At 41.1% G+C, this 22,602-nt stretch overlaps 1 protein-coding gene across 6 annotated transcripts in view; it reads left to right on the forward strand.

Moving 5' to 3' along the window:
- The window catches only part of CHCHD6 (coiled-coil-helix-coiled-coil-helix domain containing 6), a 115,640-nt gene that overhangs the window by 65,409 nt on the left and 27,629 nt on the right, over positions 1-22,602 (forward strand). For all 6 annotated transcript variants that reach the window (XR_006165985.1, XM_042799794.1, XM_042799790.1 and 3 more), the window contains one exon: positions 12,386-12,521. Coding sequence is in view for 5 of the 6 variants with exons in the window: in XM_042799794.1 (XP_042655728.1) it covers positions 12,386-12,521 (136 nt within the window). In the remaining variant the exon portion in view is untranslated. The remainder of the gene's footprint in view (positions 1-12,385; positions 12,522-22,602) is intronic.

Below are 22,602 nucleotides of genomic sequence, written 5' to 3' on the forward strand. Positions count from 1 at the left end.
TCTTCTCACCTGAACCCAGCCTGCTTCCGTCTCTGCGTTCCTTATGCCACAGTGTCTCCTTCTTTGTTCTGGGCTCTGTCCAACCTGTTTCTTTCTCCCAGGAAGATCATCCTAGCAACAAGAAACCACTGAGCACAGCTTTCAGCACCTTAAGCAGCTTGCCCTTGTTGCTTACATGCTGTGGTGAATTGGACAGTTACCACGGACATATTGTCTCAATGATGTTATTATAATTGGTGCATTATTATTTTTCCTTTTTGTTAACCAACACAATTGAAGTCTGGGGACCTAGAACTTCTTTCCCCCTTCCTTCCCTGTTTAGCAAACTGTGCACATCAGTAACCACCCACAAAGGAAGAAGCGTGTAAATAAAAAGCCAGTGCTCCCCACCCTTCACTTCGTTCCACATCCTTTTCTCAGTGTTCATAGAGCCATGACTCAGACTGGGTTTAGAGAAGACAACTTGCTAATCCCCTCCCTGCTACAGAGAATAAAATGGCATTTCATTCCAAGCTCTATTAATGTGCTCGCTCCGGGGATAAAGCAGCACTCCCAAAAGGCAGTGGCCAAATTTTTTTTCTGTTGCATTGTCTTTGTCTTCTTTTGAGTGTTACATTTAGATTAGCTTCTGAGGATTAAATGTTATTACAGTCCCTGAATCTGTTAAGAGGAAGGAAAAAAACATCAGTAAAGAGGTTATGGCTTAGTGCAGGCACTCTAGATTTATCCTCAAAATGCTGTTTTTTTAAAACTTGATTTATTTTATTTTGTGAAGGTTGTCTTATCGCGTTTTTATTTTATTTTTGTAGTTGTTAAATTTGGATGCAAGAATTGGCATGGGTAGGGGTGTGACTTTCTCTAAAAGGTAAAGCTGCAGGAGTGGGGTGAGGGGATTAGGAAGCTGTTAAAAGATAAAATTGTTTTGAAGCTGAGTTTCCCTCCGAGATCTCCTTATAGTTTACAGAACTGTTTCTGAAGCTGCTTACTGATGGCTGTGTGGCTTTGCATGTTGTGCTGAGAGGACTGCATGTGCTTTGCACTGTTATCAAGGAGTGCATAAAGAATGTTGGTATCTTATCCTGATAGAGATCAGCCTTGAATCCAAGGAGAAGCTTTCCAATGGAGAAGCTGCCAAAGAGATTTACTCTGTATGGGACTTAGTATCTAAGAGTTCCATTTAATGGTCCTAAGATATTTAAACTTAATGGACATGAGTATTTAAGGTGATTACGTTAAAGAAACCGACAAGTAGTAAGAATCCTCCTGGGCTGGATGTGGAGTAGAAAACCACACTGACTCAATGGGAGTAGGGGCAGAAAGTTCATAGATGGACTGTCTGCTGGGAACAGGGAATTTATGTCTTGCTTTCAGTACTCATGGAAATGAAAGTTTTATTGAATTGCACAAGATTTTATGAGGCTGATGACCCCTCAGTTAAAATGGCAATGCTAACTGGAACCTAGAGGAACTAACTGTTCTTTTTTTCTTTTTTATTTGCTTGTGTGGATCTGGAAAGTTTATAAGGTAGTTATGTGGTAATACTTGAGTTTATTAGTCTTGAAATCTACTATGAGGACTCAGGTGTTTCAACAGGGGGCTGTGCCCAGGAGTGAAGCCCAAAGAGAAGGGTAAAGACATAGTTTTCAAACAAAATTGCTCTGGGATTTCTCCTATCATTAGATTAGATAAATGATTAATTTAGGGTTGAAATTAAGAGCCTCTGGAATACGGATTTAAGAGTTTTCAGAAATAAAAGACTAATTACTGCTGGGAACTCATCACCAGCCTTATCTCAACATAGTGCTTTTTTTGTGCCCTGCAATGATGGTACCTTCACAAAAAATGGTTTGGCTCCATCCCAGTCCTGTTCTTCCCTCAGAGGTGGGTTTGTGCTCTTAGTTCCTACTTCTGTCTGTGCTGATTCTGTTTCATGTAGACTTTAAATAGAGAGGCGCGTTATTAGTCAAAGCTTTGCTTTTTCTCACATTTATAAAGTCGTTCTTAGTAGGAAATTGGAATATTGCTGTAAGATTCTATGAGGCATGAGTTTCCCCAGAATTATTTCAGGAGGGCAAAAGAGTAGGTGGGTCAATTTTGATTTTGTGTCATTTTACGTGTTGTGAATTTTACTGAAAGAAAAACCTTCTGATCATTTTCAGTTCTACTTCACAAAGATTTTCAGTCATTTACGTTAGCATGTAAACATTTTCTTTATGAATTCTGGAGGGCCCATTTTTAGGCAACTGTTTGTACCGGTGCAGTGATTTCCAAGCAAGGTATGTTCCCCTACTATTTTAGGAATATAGTATGTGGTAATAGAAGTCAAATACATGTAATGGATTTGTGTAAATGTTTCAGATGGGCCAGATTATTTTTTGGAGAATATTAATTATATAATAATAATAATAAAATTAACTTAATTTTAAATATTGAAAAGGTATTAGATCGTATACTTTATCCAAGTTGTTGAATCTTCTTTCTGAAGTTCAGGTTTCGGATATTACTAAGATGCTGGTTCTAAATCAGACTGTCCTTTAGCCCAGTTAGTAAAATAATATTCTAATCTAGTGTTCACTGTATCGCCTTTCATCTCATGCATGATGAAGGATGACTAATAAATCAGTCCAATGAACTCAGATTGCAACTCTGTTAGTGCAGAAAAACTGGTGTAAAATATTAATATATCTTTTCAAAATTGCAAGAACATTTCTTCAAAGGTACCTTGGTAGAACTTGGGAATTTATAAAATAAGACCTGAATAGCAAAGACTGGAACAGCAAAGGAAGAGGTGCCAAAGACTCCATGTAGCTTATTAGGGATGTTTCTATTGCTATCGATTTTTACATGGAAAGCACTTGTATTCTGTAGTAATGTTGCCATTATAAAACCCTTAGATCAGGGTTTGTTGGCAGGCCAAATCCAGATTGTTTTCAAAAGCATGGATATTTGTGCAGCTGTTAAAACAAACCTCAGACATACTTTGTGCATCAGAGTACGTGAAATATTTCAGTTCAAAGCTCTTTTATCATGGAGAATGCAGTGAAAATAGAAACAGATCTCTCCCCTTAGATTGGGAGTTACATATTCCACTGTGTACCATGGTGGAAGTGGGGTTCCTCCAGGCTTCATAGTATTTTATTGTTTATTTAGATGTAATGAGAGGTCCACACCAAAGTCCAGAACTTCTTGTGCCTTTGGTGCCCACCTCCCCTTGGCTTGAGTTGGGAAAATATGATGAATATTAATTAGTGACCCAGCTCAGCTTATTCCTGCTGTGATTTCCCACCTCTGTTTTCCATCACATGTGTTATATAGTGAGTGGGTGCTAGTGGCACGGGGTTGATTTGTAGAGGATTGAGGTTAAAGTTGTCTGGGGAAGCTTTCCAAAAAGAGTGGTGAATTAAAGATGTCAGAAGCAATAATGCCTGAGAAACCACTTGTTACCAGTGAATTAATGGCTTGTTTGCTAATTAGCAGCCTAAGGCAAAGTTGAGGTAACACACCTAACAATCTGATCATTAATTCAGTAGCAATTGATTTCAAGGGCAATGTTGCTATTTTGAACATTAATTGTATTCCTGATTCTGGATTATATGCACTGTGCAAAGTGTCTTTACTTACTGTTGAGTCAGAGTCTCCTGCTGGAGTCATGAATAAGAGAGACCAAAGGCAAGTACTGTTGGGGGAAATTTGAGGAGAGAAATAGTTTGTTCTGTGCGTCAGAGCTTCTGTATCTCCACCTTCTGAGGAAATAAGGACTGTGGCAGGACAGCTGTGGACACCTTCCATCATGGTGGTCCATCTGCACAGAGGAAATTAGTAGTGTGTGATGTTGTGAGTGACTGAGGTCCCTTCCTCCCTTACAAAGGGAGTGAAAAACCAGCTCTGCCATCAGGCCAGGCTTCAGTGACTTAATTTATTTTATTCTTTATTTATTTGGTGTGATTTTAATAGTTCATGAAGTTACTCTGATAAAAGAGGTTTCTATGGAGTCCCGTCAGCTGTTGGAGTCTCAAGATCAGTTGATACTCAGCCTACTGTGAGAGGACCTTGCTGGGGTTGGTTCTTCCCATCCTTTTGTTTTCCTTGTTAGTGCTGGAAGTGTCCCTTGCCTGCCTGTCTGGGACATACACGTACCACACCAACCACAATTGTAACTGATTTGGCCCAAAAAAGTGGCATTTGGAAGACAGGAGCACTTGCTTGTTCAGGGATGAATAATGTTTCTTCAGAGAGAAGTTTTCAGCAGTGTGTTGACTGCGAGTGCCACTAACAGCAGGATAGAGCAGCCTTAAGTAGGCATGGGTCTCGTTAACTCACCTGAGACATTTCATGTGCTCTTCTCCAAACTTAAAACCATGTTATCTAAATTATTTTCTATAAGGATTTTTACAATTATCTGAGGACTTCTTGAAATTATAATATTTATTTAACAACAAAAAAGAAAAAAATCCCAACCTTCCCCCAAAAACAGACTTCAAGGCTTTGCATGTGTTCTTTGAAAACACCATTATTGATGTTCTCTGGGGGATGAGTAGCTGCTTAATAGGGATCTTGCAGAGTTAGTACTCAGCAAATTGCACAGCATGGTAAAAGGGGGCACTGTGGTTTTGAAGATTAGAACATGTAGTCAGAAGCAAGGGGATTTTTTTAATAAGGTGAATGTTTAGCTTCAGATCCCACCTGAACTTTAATGCTGGCAGCTTCATTCTGCTCTCAAAATTTGTTTCCGCATCTTTATCAGGACATGCCACTCTGGCAGTGCAGAATATACTAATGGACTCCCATTTTTGTCAGTCATTGATACCCCTTTGTGTAGTCTGGTGTAAACTGCAGGGATTTAGTACGGTGCTTAGTGGCATTTTAGAAGCGTAACTGCTGTTCAAATGAGTGGTCAGGGTTTTCTTTTAAAAAGAAAATTTTGTTAGCAGTCTGACATCATTACGAGATCATCTCACATAGGAAAAATTTACGGAACCTGTCTGTCCCTCATGTCTTACGGTTATATGAAATCAGCATCTCACATCTTCAGTTACTTTCTTTAGAATACTTCTTGGGGAGAGGTTTAATAGACCAACAAAGAATATGGGCCTAGGATTCTCCCAGCAGGCAGTTCCCCAACTAACTCCCAGACATTATAGCACTACCATGACCCATATGTTCTTAGGACCAGTGCTGCATACGCTCTGTAAACTGCATGCATTCCCTTCCTGACCTGAGATCTTAACCAGTTTTTAGATGTTTTTTATCTGAAGAAGGAAAATCCCTATTCGGGTCACTTGTTGGTCTGTGTGTTGTTTTCAGATTCAGTTATTGCTTGCTATATTGCTTTTCTGCCTTGTGGGAGCTGAGCCAGCTTCCTTTCTGATTCAGAGAACTCCTTCCAGCAACAAGATTCTGACTCATTCCTGCTTGGCTTCCAGAGACCATTTTGCTGCTAACTTTAGGCTCTTCATCTTTGCTAGTCAACTTTTAGTAGCTTGGCATCTTTGGAAAAAATGGTTCATGGCTTTGTGGGCAGGAGATCCAGTTCTGTTAACTTCTGTATCTCTTGGCAAGTGAAGGAAGAGGCAGTAGTTTTCCTTTCATCTTCCAAACTGGCAGTTTCTCATAACTCAGTATTCTACCATCATAATCAGTAAAGAATTTACATCCAAATGTACATTGGAATTATCCACTTGTGGGGAAAATTCTCTCATTATTTCAAACCACTTGCCATCTGCCATGCAGAATGCTAATAGGGATGATTAGTTACTGCATTTGCAGGTTCAGTAGGATAAGGATCATTTAACTTTATATGGTTTTATACAGTTTTTTTGTGTATTGCTATTTTCCTCTTCCCTCAAAGACCACCACCAAAACCCCAGTGCCTGCAGCTTATGGGGTGCTAAGGAGAAGCCAGTTAAATTTGGTTGAAACTGCACCTGGCAAAGCACAATGAATTATAAAATCAAAGTCTTTTGGGATGATCCGTTGGTCAAATGGAAAGTGGCATCTTCTGTGTGAGGATAAACAGTGTAGGACAGGAGAGTTTGTGATACGTTGAAGAAAGACAGCTGAAACCAGCATTGGATGGGTCACACAATCTCTTTGCATCAGTTTCATTACTGAAATGGAGAGATTGTTGTTGGATTTCCAAAATTAGAGGTTGTTACAGAAAACTGCTAAATTTTAGTTATTTTCTGCTTCAATCTGTCTGTTTTAGAGTTTGGGCTTTTGTTTTTCTTTTGTTTGATGAAGAAAATGTGTTTGGGTTAGTCTGTTTTCACTGAATGCAGTACAGTGACACAAGTTGCTGACACTTGAGATTTGGACATTTGTGTTAACTTTTGTTCTCAGTGATAGAATCTAATTACTTACACAGGAGAAGATTTCAGAACAGCTTCTGCATATCTGTGATTGGAAGGAAAAGAGATCTCTGCCCTGGAAAGGACAAGGGTGCAATGAATGCACAAATTGCAGTGGGGAATTGTATGGCAGTTTCAAACAAGCTGTCAAAGCAGGCATGGAGATTGAGAAGTACTTGAGTGACAAATTTTGTAGGATCACAGAATTGCCCAGAAGCTCGTAGTACTTTATAAATATGTGTTCGTTAGGCACTTCCATGGACAAGGTAGGGAAAAAGAGAATAGGGGGACCTATTATTGAAATGCACCTGTCAGAGGGGAGAAAGAGAGAGGGGAAATACTGCAGCTGTGCAGTGGCGTGCTGCAGTGTGGCAAGGTATATGGGAAGGGTTTAGAAAGATAGGAATGCAACTGCTTCAGCTGAAATTTTGAGGTAGTACTCCTTCTGAAAATTGTCACGAGGTTTCACCTTTTCTTTTAGTCCGTCTCCTCTTGCTCTACACAATATGTTACTTCTACAAGCCTTGTACTCCATCCAGATCAGTAGCAAAGCCTGATGAGTAGTGTTTTGAATACATGAGGCTGATCAGAAATATTTCCTTCCTGATCACTTTAGTTTATCCTCATGAGGCATGCAGTTTGTTTACACTGTACTAGGTTATGTAGCTTAAATATTACTGAATTTTTAGTAGACATTTGGATTATCTATTAAGCTTCTTCCATCTCTTGTTGCAGCTGTCTGGCAAAAGAAATATGACTCTTCCCTCTTTCATTCAAGCCACGTTATCAAGCTGATGTGCAGGATGAGGGAATCCCATAGGTTGCAGTGAGGCCAAAGTGTTTGCTTTGTGATAGTGCAGCATCCTGCAGCCTATGCTGAAAGTTAGCTTTCCTGGCTGTTCTGTGCTGAGTCTGTTATATGTGAATGAAATGCTTCAATTGTGTTTAATTTTCTGCTGTAAATGTCAAGGATGCAATAATGAGAGAGGATGGAACCTTTCTATGTGCTGTGTATTGCATCTGTCTAGAGTTATTTTTCTGACATGTTAAAGAGAAGCCATCAGAGGCAACTGCTACCCAAGGGAGAATGCAGTTTTACAGGTCAGTTAGCCACTTATCGTTTTTTATGTACGTACAGTACAGCATGGCAGCACACCACATTTATGTGACCAAAGCATCACTCAGCTTGGTCTGAAACGCGTGTGATGTACCCTGGATATATAAACATGCTAACCAACTATATGACACATCTCTGGTTCCTTCCTGATGTACAGAAACTGCTGCTGTGTGCCCTGGGTTTTGCTCGCAGTGCTGCCCATGCACCTCATGGCTGACCTGAGGCTGGCTGTGCTGTAGTGACAGTGGTGACTCGTGTGGTTTGCTCAAGTTAGCTCAGACACTGGTCTTAGTCAAACAATGCAGCAGAAAGTAGCTGATCCAGTTGTTGAGTTTTGCAGCCCATAGTAGATTCCAGGTTGCTGTCCCACTTAGGTTGCTGCCTGCAGCTGTGTACTGGAACTAGCTATCTGAAGTTGGCTTATATGAAGGACCCTGCATGTCTTTGTTTTTCACTTTCTGAGCAGAGGTATTGAAATATCTAGGCTTAGATACTATCTTGAATTTTTTCTCAGCTTGAATGGTTTCCCAGAGTTAAAAGGTAAAAAGAGGATCTTGCTCCTAACTCCATCTGGAATTGCTGCTCTACTTGGTAGAGCCAAGTGATGGTGTGCTACTCACTGTGGAGTTACTGATTTTGCACTAGTCTAAAAGCTGCCAAGTCCTAAAGCATTAAAGTTGTATCTCCGCTTGGCTAGTCTGATTTTTCAGTTGGGTGGAAGGACTAGCAAATACACATACATCTTCCAGATTTCCCTTGCTTTCCAATATTGAGTCCATAATTCTTCTTCCAAAAAGGAAACCTGTTAGCAGCAACTAGCTAGCAGACATTGTGCTGTGTTTGAAACCTTCTCTCTATGGGGTCTGTATCCTGACGATACTGCCTTAATCGCTGCTTGCAGTAGGTTTGTGTGTTTGTCTTTGGAAGCTGTGTTGCTTCTTGATTAATTGATGGACATTTAGACCAGCATTCTTCCTTCTGTCATAGAGCTTATGATGGGAATTCTCAAAGAACCTTGCTTTAACCTCCTAGACACTTAGCACTTCTTCATGGGGTTTATATCCATGTAGAAATGAATTTGTCAAGACAAGTGAATGCAGTTATTGACTGGAGCAGCTGTTACCTGCTGCTATTGAACAGTTAGGAGAGGGTTAAGAAGAAAACCTCTTCTGAGCCACTAGATTGGCCCTGACTAAGATGAATGTCTAATTCACTCCCAGCGTCCTTACTGCTGCCAGTAATAAAAAGCTTGCTTCACATATTCACCCCACTGCAGACGTTTCTCTTAAATTAAATATCAAGAGGACATATAATAGCACGATTCCAGACCAAGCCAATATTATCAGATTGATGTCAGCAGTGATAATAGAAGAAGGATAAGTTGATGAGATTTCATTTATTAAATAAAGTAAGGGGAATATGCAGTGATAGAGAGGATTTGGTAACTCTCGATGTGTCAAAATGCAGAAAGATCATGCTCGTTCTGTCTTACCTTAAGGGATAGCAGAGAGAAGGATGCCCTTTGTTTCATTTTAAGAAAACCTCTCCCTTCTTTTCCAGACAAAGACCTGATTTTGATCCCTCCATGAGAGGGGGAGAGGAAGATCTGAAATAATGGATTTTGTGTGTAGTCGTCCTTCCCATAGAGCAGTGGTGAGGCAAAGGTTTCTTTCCCCACTATGATGGGGGAGGCACTGCAAATGAGTTTTATGTCTACATTCCTACTTTCCTTTTTCCCACCTGTCATCTTTTCTCCTCCCTTTAAACAGATGAGAGCATGTGTTATTGGTTTAATCTTTCATATTCCTTATGTCCTGCGTTTATTTCCGAGGTATTGTTAGAGCTCATCTCTCATACTTCCCTGTCCACAGGTATTGTCCTAGCCCCTCCTAGCCTAGCCTTCCTCTCTTGCCTTTTTCCTAGCTGCTATAAATGACTCTCAGGCTTTTCGTGTTTAATTCCTTTTCCTTTCAGATATGTACAAGTAAAGCCAGTCAATGGTAAGGTGTATAGGGCTGTAGTTCCCCCTTGTGTGGAAATGTTGCAACCTGAAGTCAAGAGACTTAACGTGAGCAGGAGAGTGGCATCCATTTGCGTCAGATAGGACAGGAGTGGTGATTGCTGTGCTGGGAGGAAAGCTCCGCAAGCAGTTGTTCACCAGAGCACTTCAAATACCCCTTTTCAGTCCAGACAGGTACCAGAACTGGTCTGCTGGACATGGGTGTCCTGTGTACTCCTGGCCTCTGCAGGATACGGCTCCTTATGGTGAGCTCGCATTTACTTCTTGTCCCTCCGGTTCATAGATCACGCTGCATGGTGGGGCACAGTGACAGTTATCTCCTGAGCAGCGCTAGCTTCCCACTCCAACGGGAAATGTCATTCTCAGTGGGATTTAACCGGTTCTGCTGACTTTCCAGTTCACTTGTGAATGCACTAATATATTGGTTTGTGTAATCTGTATTGATAATTACCTTAACCAACTTTGTGTTCTGTTGATTAGTTTCTCTAAATCTGTTTTGAGAAGCTGGTGCAATGGATGCGTAACCACAGTTAGATTTTATTTTGAAGAAATAAAGGAGAATATTCTTGCTATGATTCTGGGCATCTGGTACCCAATAAAGCCTCTCTGTGTTGTGGGAGGTGGCGTGTATGAACGCTGATTTAGGTACTTGCTGGGCAATGCACACCATTCTGTTCTGATTGATCCCTTGCCTCTGGTAGGCTTTAGGCAACAACGCTCCCTCTGTGGTTTCTCTCTCACCACTGTGCCTTTTAAATAGCCCTGTGTGCTATGGGCAGAGCATCAGAGGGGCTCCTAAAGAAGGGGGGCCACAGACTTTGCAGTACTGTATGAGCCTGCAGATGGGTCCTAGCTTTATATTTAGTCTGCAATGAAGACTGATGCTGTAGGAGAGACAGTGAAGGAACAGACACACACAGGAAAAGCACAATTCCTATAGCTCTCTATGCCAACAATGGCAACCTCAAGCATTCTTCTGAATATTTCTGAGATATTTGTACCATATTCAGTTCAGATGAATACAGACTTTGTGGCATGCTGTACTTTTTTGCTCTTCCAGTTCTCTGCATGAAGTGACCTTCAGTTTAACATGGCTGAGTTTAAAAAAACCTGATTTTAAAAGTTTTAACTTTTTCAGTGAATTGAGGGATTTGGTGGTATTTCCGGACCTGGTATTGTTTGGTATCCTCTCCACAGTCTCACTGATTTGATTAGAGTGATATTAAAGTTAGTGACAAAGCAAAATGCCAATGTTATGAATTTGTGAAGCTCTCCCTGGGTTCTTTTCCAAAATTTGAAGATTTTTTTAGATTATGGATTTTTAGGGGCTTTAAATGTGATTTGCTATAGAACATAGAAATTAGAAATGCACGCTAGCCTCTAGGGACCATGCATAGAATAAGTTTCTTCTAAAAGCTGTAAGATTAGTGAAGAAGCGGAAAAAGAAATCTGTACAGTATCTTTGGTGGTTTCTGAGGCAAACCTCAATGTTTTAGAGTGTGGCTGTCATACTGTTACTGATAAATTTTTGGTCTGTCCATGTATGTTGGCAGTAAGACTGAGGACTGAAGAAGTATCATTTGGAGTATGTCTCAGCCAAACTATTTTGAGAGAGCAACCGGGTTGCTGATACAGAAAGGACAGAATTTTTTTCTTCCTATTTTGGCCCTTCCATTTGCCTTCCTGAGCACCTTACAAAAATGAGCATGATTTGGAATCTGATATCTGAGCTCCCCAAAAGCTTTTCGAAGATTTTGTTTTTTATGAAACCAGGACACTTAGAAATCTGTTCCACTTGAGAGAATGAGACATGCCCAGGAACAGGTCATGTTTTCTCTCTGCCTCTCTATGAAGCCCTGTTGCTGAATGAGTGCCTGTTGTCACTGTGGAAATGAATACATCATAGCATGGCATTAATGCCTGCCTGTAGCATCAAGTGCTTTGAAAGGAAAAGGTGCATTTGGTATTTGGGCACAGACCTCTCTAAGCATATTGGGGCAGAAAATGCAAGGAATTAAATGGATTTATGGTTTAGGAGGTAGCATCTGAGCATTGCTATACCTAAGCATATGTTCTCTTGTTCTCTGGTAAAACATACCATGGCAATTATGCTGCAAATTCCTGCAATTTGTGTCTGCCTGTCTGTGCAGCTGATGACACTGTCGTTACTGTGTTTGTGCCATTGTTGCTGGTATTGTTTTACAACGACCTTCCCCTTTATTGGTACTGTTGCTGATGATGTGCCATATGTACACATGCACATTAGAGTATAAGAACATCATCCCTAATTGTTCTTGGGTAGCTGTCAATGCCATTTACAGGGTATGAGTGCTAATTGCTTCAGAAATACAAAGAAACAGATATCTGGTCTTGCTATTATTCCGCTTTTCCTAGTCACTAGGAGCATTGCAGTGCTTCCAACCATGTTGGATTTTTTTGAAGTGTTTAAATAGATGAGAATTCAATAGATCGAGGTGGCTTATTCAACAAGTCTATTCAGTTCCTTGTCAGACTGTTACAGATCTAGCTCTGGCCCAGCCATGATTCCTGAATTCTGCCAAAGATTTCCAGTGTGAGTTGGGGAAATCATTGAACCTACTGGAATCAATTCTTTTTTTTGCTCCTGACTGCAGAGGAGAGGTGATGTTTTATCTAAGGGTAAAACAGCCTTCCACGTTAACCTAGAAAGAGCATGTTACTTCCTTCTGATGAGTACCCTGGATTTTTCAGCTGAAAGACACCGTTGGTCATTTGACCCACTTTGGTGATTGCTGCTCCCGCCATTTTCTCTATTAGGACTAAATGACTCCCAACACAAGATTAGTATGTGTGTCACTGGTAAAGTGGTAGTAAGTGGGTGAAAACTCTTCACACATCTTTCTGTGCTTGTTTTCCCTGCAGGAGGAGGAACACTGATCCTGTCTGTGCAAGCCTGCAGTCTGAAATTCTGAAGTGCTACCAGGAAAACAGACATGAAGTGCTCAAATGCTCGGAGCTGGCTAAGGAATATCAGCGCTGCGTTAGTGCAGCTCAGAAGGTAACAGAAACTTCCCTGCTGTACTTGCTGGCTTTGCTGTCTTGTTTTGCATGGTGTTTTCTTCTGGGGAGTGTTCCTGAGAGCTGTGGTATCTGTTAGTCAAATTGCAATTTTTGTAGGAGACAAATTTTCCTTGGGATCCATTTTCCCACATTCATTCCACATTTCCCGGTCTCACTATGGTATGTCCCAACTTCACTCCCATCAGTGGGTCCTGTTGAACTGAGCTGCCACCAAAACTGTAGCACCGATGCCCCTAGGTTTCAAAGTCAGTCACAGTGATTTTCCCAAGTTTTGTCATCTTGGATGCTGTGTACTGCAAATGGTAGGCAAATCCATTTTGCCAATGTCGGCAACATTTTGAACAGGCTTTAAACATTCTCCCATTATGGGTCTTCACAGTTGGAGGTCTTGCTTCCATTTGTTGCTGCATGAGGAAAGCTTCTTTACTGGGTAAAACTGCTGCCTCTTAAGAAAACTGTACACTCCTAAAAGCTGTTCATCTTCTGCACGGGTCCAGCAAGCCTTGTGGCTCTTCCTTCAGGGGTGTGGAGCCCTAGTAGCTTCTGTTGATGCCTTAGGACAGTGGCTGCTCAGTACCTTGAAAGAATTTCTGGATATCGAAACAAGTGAAGGAGAAGGGAAAAATGTAGTATTTGGACATTACAATTAGGATATGGTCTTGGGAAAAGTGAGTGGTACGACATAAACTGCTGCTTGGGATGTCTGGAGTGTAAAAGATGCTGTTCCCCAGTGGGTCAGGTGTCCCTCAAGGGTAGGCTTTTTTTTTGGGGGGTGGGGCTGGTGATGGTGGTAGAAAATTCTCCAAAAGGTGCTGAGACAACAGTAAGGTGGATTTGGGGAAAGGATGGAGCCTTCTCTGAATAGAAAACTGAGACTCCTCTCATGGGATTACTAATGCAAAGGGTGGGGGGAGAGGTGGAGATTTCATCGACGCAGTCCTTCTCTGTCGCATTAGCATTGTGAGGGGAAGCTGTATGCCTGATTTAAGTATAACATGAAACAATCTGCCAGCCGGCTCCCAGAAGAAGCCCGACAGAAGGAGATGGGAAAATTGTCAGGATATATTAGACCAAATGTTGTTGCTAGTCCTAGTGGAATTTTTTTCCTTCCTGTTTACAAAGAAGGTCTTTGTATGTCTGCAAATCAGCAAGGTTAAAGCTGCCAGGAAAAGGGCTTTTCTCTGATATCTTTAAAGTCCCCAGCTCCCAAAACATGTGGTTTCTTTTTCTTTCTCAGCTTTAAAGTAAAGCGGTGCCTGTGTTGCCGCCGCACAATCCGTGCCCTCTGTTGCTGTGCTTGGGGCATTGTGCATCTATTGCCAGCCTCCGTTACCTGATGCTTCCTCCTTGCCTCCTGTAAATCAGGCTTGTAGCCTTTTCAGTGGAGTATATCTTTAGCAAATGCATTTACCAATACATCTTTATTGCATGCAGTGCGGGCGGAATGTGATTACCAAAGAAGACAGATTGCATTAAACTTCAGCATATTTGCAAGCTGCGGCTCCAACCCGCCTGAGAAAGGGGCTGGGATGCTGCCAGCCCTGAGCCCCAGCCCGACATTATTAAAGAGTAAATTGGAAGCTAAATGACTGGTAACAGCAGAGGGCAGTGAAAGATCCTATTAACTTGGATTGTTTTTGGAGTTGGGTGGTGGAGGAATTTTTTGGTAGATTTTCTTTATAAACCAAAAACTGGGGATCATCTTGGTTCCTAGAGTGGTCAGTCAACTTCAGAAATTTTTTTGCCACTGTTATAGAAACTTCCTGAAAGGAGCAATGCATAGGACATTAATTTGATGTGGATGATGACAATATGACAGAAAATCTCCTTGCTATGTTTTAAGAAGGGATGAGAGAGACTAAGGAATGGGTAACTAAACCTTACAGATAGATACAGGTGCTAGAGGGTTCTGCAACTACAAATTCAAATAAAACTTGTGTAAGGCAGTACATTTCTGTAGTTTCCTTTGTCCCAGGATAGCTCAAGCCCTGACAGTTTGCCTTACTGCTCTTACTGAGTCCTCTGACTCCTGCGATATATGTAGCGATCACAAGCTGTTGTAGTTTTTTATGAAGGATTAAAACTCCCTCCTCCCTTCCCCTTTTAAGCTGTTATTTTTCTTTAAGTTTAAATTAGCATCTTCTACCAAATGGCTTTGTCTCACGCACTCCTCATTCAGGAAATTCAGGTTGGAGGAATGTGGGAAAGAAAGGCCAGAATCTCTTGATTTCTTGGGTGTTATTTTCCTTTTTTTTTTAAACGCAATTTGTTTTCCAGTACAGGAGGTTGTAATCAAAGCTGGATGTGTGACTTCAGCTCACTTGCATGCTGGTGATTTGTTGTTCTGCTTTTTACTAAAGATTTTATAAGGCTTGGTGAATATTCTTTAATGAAGCATCTGGTTCTCTGCAAGTTCCTTTTGATGGCTGGTAAAAATGTCTCCAGGGCATGGTATACATTAGACTCAGAGAAAGCAAGCTCTAGATTTCTAGACTGAAAATTACAGCTTACAGTGGATGAGAATAATTCTTTGCATCTTCCTCCTTTCTGTGTTGGTTTGAGACTGTTCCTCTGGGCATCTATTTCCCTTTGCCTATTGCTGTGCACATTTCTGAGCTGGGAGCTGAGATGCACCCCCGGTTACTTTTGCCCCACAGACAAATATATCAGATAATCATTTAAGGAGTTTGGAAATTTATTTTCTACTCATTTTCTGTATGGTCCCTCTTACTGAAACAGGTTACTTTATTGTAGTGCATGGAAGGGATATAGCTGACATTACCTGTTTTGTATGTTTTGCGACCATCAGGGCTTCCTTTGTAGCTAAGGAAGAGAAATAGGCACTGCTAAAGCACGACGCATCTGATCCTAAAACAGTCATCTGACACAGGGCAGCTGGATTGCCATCCACAAGCGAATATTTCTCTCTGCCACTACGGAGGCACATCCAGACCACAAAGACCAAAGTTAATGACTGTAGTGGGATGGTCATGGAGTTATGGGAGAAGGATCCTGCTCCAGTTGTCTGCCTTTGTAGCTAGTGTGCCCTGCCTAACCTGCTCACTAATTTTGCTGTTTGTACCATCCTGAACATTAAGTTTTGGTAGCGTTGCCATTGGCTGGCTGCGGCGGCATCAGCCCACTTGGGCTCTGGGTTGCTTGCTGCATCCTGTGCTTTGCTTATGTGCAAGCTCTCCGACTTCAGAGTATGTTACTGTAATGTCTCCTGTTTAATTTGGGAATGTTTTATCTTTTCTGGTGGTCTGTTTTCATGGCTCTGCAGAACTTCAGCTACAGCACAAAAATTGCTGGCTTTAAATCTAATAAAAGCTGGGATAATGGGACAGCTGTGGGAGGGGCAGTTCCCATTGTGTCTTTTAAAATTGCCTGTAGTTTATTGACCGCAAGTTTCACCAAGAGCTACTGCTGCCGTTAGATAATGAGAATTGAAAATTGCTGCTGCTGTTTCCCCAAGGTTTTATCTCGTGCCAATGAGAAGAGGGTGTGGAAGGAAAAGGAGAGTGGGCAGTGGAAATCTGTGTAATTTCTTACTTTGAGTACAGATGGAAGGGAAAAACAAATGATTTTTTTTTTTTTTTTTAAAGTCTGAGTTCTATTAGTGAATTCCTTCCCTCCCCCTGAAAATATGCACTCATGTGCAAGCTTTTCAGAATATTTGTGGCCCATTCTGCTTCCCTTATGTCCTGTTCACATCAGTAGGCAAATCTGAATTTCCATCATTTTAGTTGGTTAATTTGTTACGTAATTGGTGGTTATACTAGGGAATCTCTGACCAGCTGCCACTTGAAAAATACAGCCTCTGGTGACCATATATTAATGTGATTTGAGATTTCAAACAGAACCTCTTTCATGTGACTGTGTGCAGAGAACTGTCTGTTAGTGAAAAGCATGTATCCCTTTCTTTCCAAGTGTTTTCTTACTGTCTCTAGGTGCCTGTCTTTCACAGAAGGACCAAGGTGAAATTTTTGCGCTCTAGCTCCTGGCCAAACCAAGCTATAAAGAGCTGCATACTCAGACACATGTATTCCCTTGTCAATAGGAGCTGTATACATTGAGCTAGAAGCCATTCATAATTCTGTGCTCTTTCTCCCTATTCTGCGTCCAGCTTCTCACGAGTTTGCTATTTATAACAGACAAAGGTAAACCTACTTCTATGAAGGCTTTAGGGCTTGCCTACATAAGGAAATTACAATGCAATAAACTGGTGAGTGAGTTTATGGTACAGCAACTTCTCTGTATATGAACATTCTGGGTTTGTAATGGAAGTGCAGGGAAAACTCACACTCATTTACCATGAGTCACTCTGCTATGCAAACAAGCCCTAGCAAAACACTGATTGACTGGATTCCAGTGGTGGTAGACTTTTAACATAATCTCAAGTCAACTGCATTCCCCTGACTGTAATAAAAAGGAATGTGGTCAATTTACTGCGCCTGCTTTTCCAAGTGATCCCTGTGAAAGTCCACTTCCCATTTGGCACACACAGCAAAGTGTTGCAACTGTGCTGGAAGTTTGTCTCTAATCTGTGGGCAGTGACCTAGATTGCTGAGAAGATGCCACAGGTAGTTGTGCAGTGTCCCATCTTGATGGAGCAGTTCTGCTCAAGCATATCGGATCCTGCTGAAGTATAGCCTGCTGGGAGCTGTCGTTTCTGAAACCTGAATATCTCTCTCTCTGCTTAAGAGAAACAGCTTCGGGATGCATTGGATGCCACAGGCTGCACTGCAGGTGTCTCTGATCATTCTGGATCATTAGGCTCTTGTTAAAGAGTTGTTTCCATTCTGATGGATTGCAAAATGCTTTATAGATTGTTTATGTACTTACTGAGGTAGAGAGCAGCAGTTGGTGTGTGTGGCTGGGGGGACAAAATTTGGACAGGTATAGTAAGGTCCATGTGTGTACTTGAGAAACACCAGGATTTCTCCTCCCCTGGGATTCTGCAGAGGTGTAGATCTTAGCTGTTGAAGACTCATCGAGGAGATATAAATACATCACACGGTATGCTACTTGAAATGCAATATATGTAACTTGGAAGACTTTAAGGTTGTTTGAGCTTTCTGAAATTCAGCTGTGTAGTTTCAGATAAATCTGTGTGTTTCATACCTGGAGGATGATATGCCCAGCCAGGTATATGCTTGCCCTGCCTTTTGTCAGTCAGTCCTTGCTCAAAGCAAACATATCTCTAAAGTGTTTTTCTTGCCTTCTCTGTATAGTCAATTCTCTTTTTTAATCTTTCTCTCTTCAAACCTCTATTTGTGCAAATGTTGTGGTGATAACACTATTGGAGGAGTTTATGACTCAATAAATGGCCCCCACAAGGGAGTCAGTGGAGAGGCCACAAGCTGCAGGCAGCTGCTGTTTGTTTAGTCATAAATACAGAGGAGAGTAGCAGTGGATTAACTGTACCCAAGCATACCCTGACCTGTTATTTGCAAAGGTGAAAAGGATCCATATTTTGCTTCTAATTGTAAAGGATGGAAACAGGTATTGCTTTGATTTTTAAGACAGCAGTTCTTGGTTTGGGTGAGTCTTTCAGCTATACACACCACTTCATATCCTCAAGAGTTCATCAGTGGATAAACTAAAAATATAGAGCTGCCTGAAAGGACATAAACTGCCATCTTAATATATGAGGCATGTCCCAGAATAAAATGCTGGCCTACTTAAAATGGAAATGGCTGCTGCCTATACCTGGTATTTACGAAACTGGAGGCATAAGTTCTTTATTTGCTTTGTGTCTTGGCACTTCACAAAGCCCTGATGTTCCCTGCAGCCTGGTATGTCATCAGCACTTATTAACCCACACGAACAAGTACCTTTCTCTGTCTGCTGTTTGCAGTCCACATAAAGCCCAAACATGGCACCTCCCGGAGTCTGTAATTTTTGAAGAAAACAAGAGCATAAATAAGCTTAAAACTTTTCTGCTCACTTGGCTGTGCTTCAAGGCTCCTCTTCCAGAGGTACTTAGTCCATACCCTGCATCATCTTCTCCTCTCAAGTTCTTGTAGCTGTTGCCTGTTCTGGAAGGAGGACTTCTGACCCCATTTCTCTTCTTAAAAACAGTCGGTTGTCTACCAGTTCGACTCACAGTCCATGTGCATTTATTTTTGGCTTTCTGGTTTTTGTTTGCTTTTTTTGACATTGTTACAGTGAGGCAGAATTGCCTTTGGGTCTAATTTCTCACTTGATGGTTCTGATCTTAGATATACTTACAGGTAAAGTTAATCTAAATATGCATGTTTCACAGATGGTTTTGAAGGCAACTTTGTTAAAAGAGGGAAAGAAGTCAGAATACCATTACAATTTCTGAAGTTGAACTATTTGGTATTATGTTACTTCTAAAATGGTGTCTGTGCTACATTTGTTCTTGTTTTAAAACTTAGTTTGCCTGAACTTGTTTAAAAGCAGTCTAAAAAATTTTCTATAATAACAATACCGTAAGAGCTAGCCAGTCAGGCAAGAGAAGTCATAGCTGACTTGATGCTGTGATGTCTTTGAGTGGGTGAATCTGAAAAGGATCATCTGAAGTTGTGTATCAAAATTTCAAGCAAAGTAGGGCCAAGCATTACCAGGAAGAGAATGTGTTTCTCTGATGTATTGTTTTTTCTCTCACTCTCTTAAAAAAAACCCCAACTTTTTATTTTGGATTAATTTGGTGGGAACTACATGGATCTACTGTATCTAACAGGTTTCTCTAGTTCTGTGCTCTCTCTATGGTGTGTTAGGCAGCGTTTTCCTGCAAACTGTAGCCTGTAATCAATTGGGCTTATCTAGTATGGGAAACAGTTGCTTGGGGGTGAGAGTGTGTTGTGATACATCATGCTGTTTTAATGCCAGATTTTTTCACAAAAGATTTGTAGCACTCTGTTGGCAAGTTGGAAGTGGAAATTCTTACTCAGATTAATTCTGGGAGACTGATGACCAAGCAGTCTTGGACAGAAAGAAGTTGATTTCCAATTTTTAAACTATGTGTTTTGCTGCTGAAGTTAGATTGAAACAGATCCACAAAAATTGCTGTCTATAGCAACTGCTGGTTAGAAGCACAAGGTCAGTGGTCAAATGCCTCCAGACTCCCAAGAAGTTCCAAAATAGCCCTGACTTCCATAACTTCTGTGCTAATGTTAGATCCATTCTCTGACAACTTGGCTATAACTTGGGAAATTGTATCAGTGATGCCAAAGTCTTCATGACAAACTGGAGAAACCAAAGATTTGTTAAGCTTCTTGTTGGTTGTAGTCTGTACAGGATGGTTTCCTGCTACATGCAGTTTACAGTTTCCATGCACCATCCATCAGCTGTTTTTGTTAGCAGATCTTGGGGCTGAATACCTTGAGGACTAATAGGATTTAAAGCCTTCACCAATCAGCTGAATGTGTCTCTGTAGATAGCATGTAGAAGGGCTATTCTGGTGGCATTGGTCCCAATCCAGTGATGAGTTGCTACCAAGCAAGCAGGACTGCTCTAGCTAGCCCTTCTTTGCAGTGCCAAAGAGAACTTGGGAAGTTAATAAATGATGAATAAGCCCTCCTATTAGAAGGAAGCTAATATTTTTCTCTTCAGAGCTGTGTCATATTAGAGGAGAAGGCTTGCAGAAGTTGCCCTGGTGCTGCTTGCTAGTGTTTGTTCTCTCCACAGAGCCTCTCTGTCCAAGGCTGTGGAGCATTCATCTGTTACAAAATCTAAACTTTGGGGGGATGTTTCTTTCTGCATCATGTCTGCATTAATTGTTTGTGGTTTTCACCCCTCTGTGACACTGTCTGTCTGCCCACCAGGCCTCCTTGTCTGGAGATATTTCCTAGTATACTTGTGATGCTTCCAAAGCAATTTAAAGCTATCAGTCCTAGCTAGACTTTCTCAAGCCAGTTTAAGTAACCTTTCTGGAAACCAGAGCTTCAAGTACAGGAACAAGACATGTTGAAGATAGCGTGTTACAGTGATCTGAATATAGTGATAGAGTTAGCTCTGCTGCTGTTACTTTCATCTGTTGGCAAGAAACTTTCTATTGGCTATAACATCTTTTTTGGCTAGAGGCATTTATTGGGGGCCTTTAAGAGTTGGTGAAAGGCTCTTAAAAGACCTCTGCCTTCAGAGAAGCCGTCCAGAAAGCTAACGCTTGTTATAATTAGTTTGTTACCTTTGTAATGTGAGGGAAGCAGGTAGCAAAGCCTTGAGTTAGGATGGTGCTGCAATGTCTCATGATCTTCCTGTTTCTGAAGTTGGAGAAGTGTGCTGCTCTACTGTGTTAAGCCTGAGTGTGCATCCAGAAACACAGACAAAATTAATTTGACAGTGTGTTCACTCTTTGTCCCTGCTGAATGCCTGTTTGTCCTCTATAAAAGGATTTCAGGATCAGCCAACCTCCAGCTCTGAATTAGTCTAATAAGGTATGGTAGGTGGGGTTTAAAGGTCATTTTGCAAGCAGCTGGTTTCCTGCATATATTAGGGGGGGAATGATTTTTAAAATAATGCTATTGGAAAGCTGTTGATTTAACTTTTCAAATATCTGTATGCTGTAAAATCTCAGCTCTTCTGCCTCTGTCCTTCAAGCTCTCTGCTTGCCCTCTCCCTGCTTATCTTTCTGTCATTTCAGATTACCTCTACCCATCTGCCTCGACATTCTCTCCCACTCAGTTTATCAGTCCACGTTTGCTGCCCACAAGGACTGGGTTTATTTTTCTGAGCAGCTCATCTGTTGCGCTACTTCACTGAGCTGTGTAACAGAAAGCTAGGGGTTACTTGGTTCAGTCTATTGGTAACGCATTATTCCACTGTTCTTTTATTGGGGGACTGGGAGCTCTGAACAATCACCACCACATCTGCAGCATTTTTGTGTCTTTGAAGGTACATAGTTCCCTTCTCAGAATTATTTTAACATTGATGAAAGAAGATAATGAGATTTATTTATTAACTCCTGAACAGGTTGAAGTGCACACACTGATCATTCCAGCTTCCTCTCTGTGGAGTGTGTGCTTCAATCCTGACCAGATTTAAGTTTCACATGGAAATGGACAATGTTTTTTCTTCATTTACTTGTTCCCTGGATTCCTTTTTGAGTTTGCCCATGAGGGTGATTTCAAGTGTTCTGGTGATTTACATGTTGTCGACACCGTCTTAAAGACTGAAAGGAGCACCCACTTATCCAAGTCATGCAAGCCTTTGCCAGGTCTGAGGTGGTACCTTTCCCTTACAGTTACTTGCACCTGTACAGACTCCTGGATCTTGAAGTCTCCTTTCTGCTTGTTTGAAGTTTCATTCACAATGTATAACCTCATGAAATCAGACAACTGAACAAAAAGGAAGCTTAAAAATTTGTGATATGGTGGCAGCTGCAACTTTTTTTCCCCTTTCATTCAGACCTTTATATAACTATGGAACTTTTACATTTGTCTTATACTCTAAATGATGTTTCCTACTCATGACTTGCAATTATTTTGCATTTATTCTCTTCTTTAGTACTGTGCAGTGCGCCAACCCAGCTACTTAAGCAATTACATTTCTGTCTAGGACACACCTTTCTTCTTTAGATGTTGTATTAACAACAAGCACCTTCTTTCTGTTCTTGAGGTTCTTCTATGTAGCGATCCCTTGACTATCGTGGAAATAGGTAAGTGACACTGGACTGAAGTGATTTGTGGGTTCAGTATGGCTGCTTGGTAGGGGATCAGACATGCAGTGCCCAGCTACATGATGGGTCCCTACACTTCTGTTCTTTAAAAGACACTCTTCTATGAGAGTCTCTTTGCTGATAGGTCTGTAAGCCTTTGGATCAAGGGTTGAAATTATAGTTGGCAAAGTGATTATCTGCATGTATCCAGATCAGAGAGAGGTTCATAAGAAAAGTAAAAGTAAACACATCTTTGTGGAATAAACTTCAGGAAGAACTGTGTAATTTAGAGCAGTATATTTGCATAAGATTAAAACAAAATCAGAAAGTTTCTAAATATCAAAGAATTGAGTTTTTTATCTTCTGGGTGAGGCAGCAGGGCAAGTAATATAGTCTGTTTCAATTATGTACTTGATAACTTTATGAAAGAAGT

This window comes from Tyto alba, unplaced genomic scaffold, assembly GCF_018691265.1.
Source record: "Tyto alba isolate M040663 unplaced genomic scaffold, T.alba_DEE_v4.0 Super-Scaffold_3, whole genome shotgun sequence".
NCBI lineage: Eukaryota > Metazoa > Chordata > Aves > Strigiformes > Tytonidae > Tyto > Tyto alba.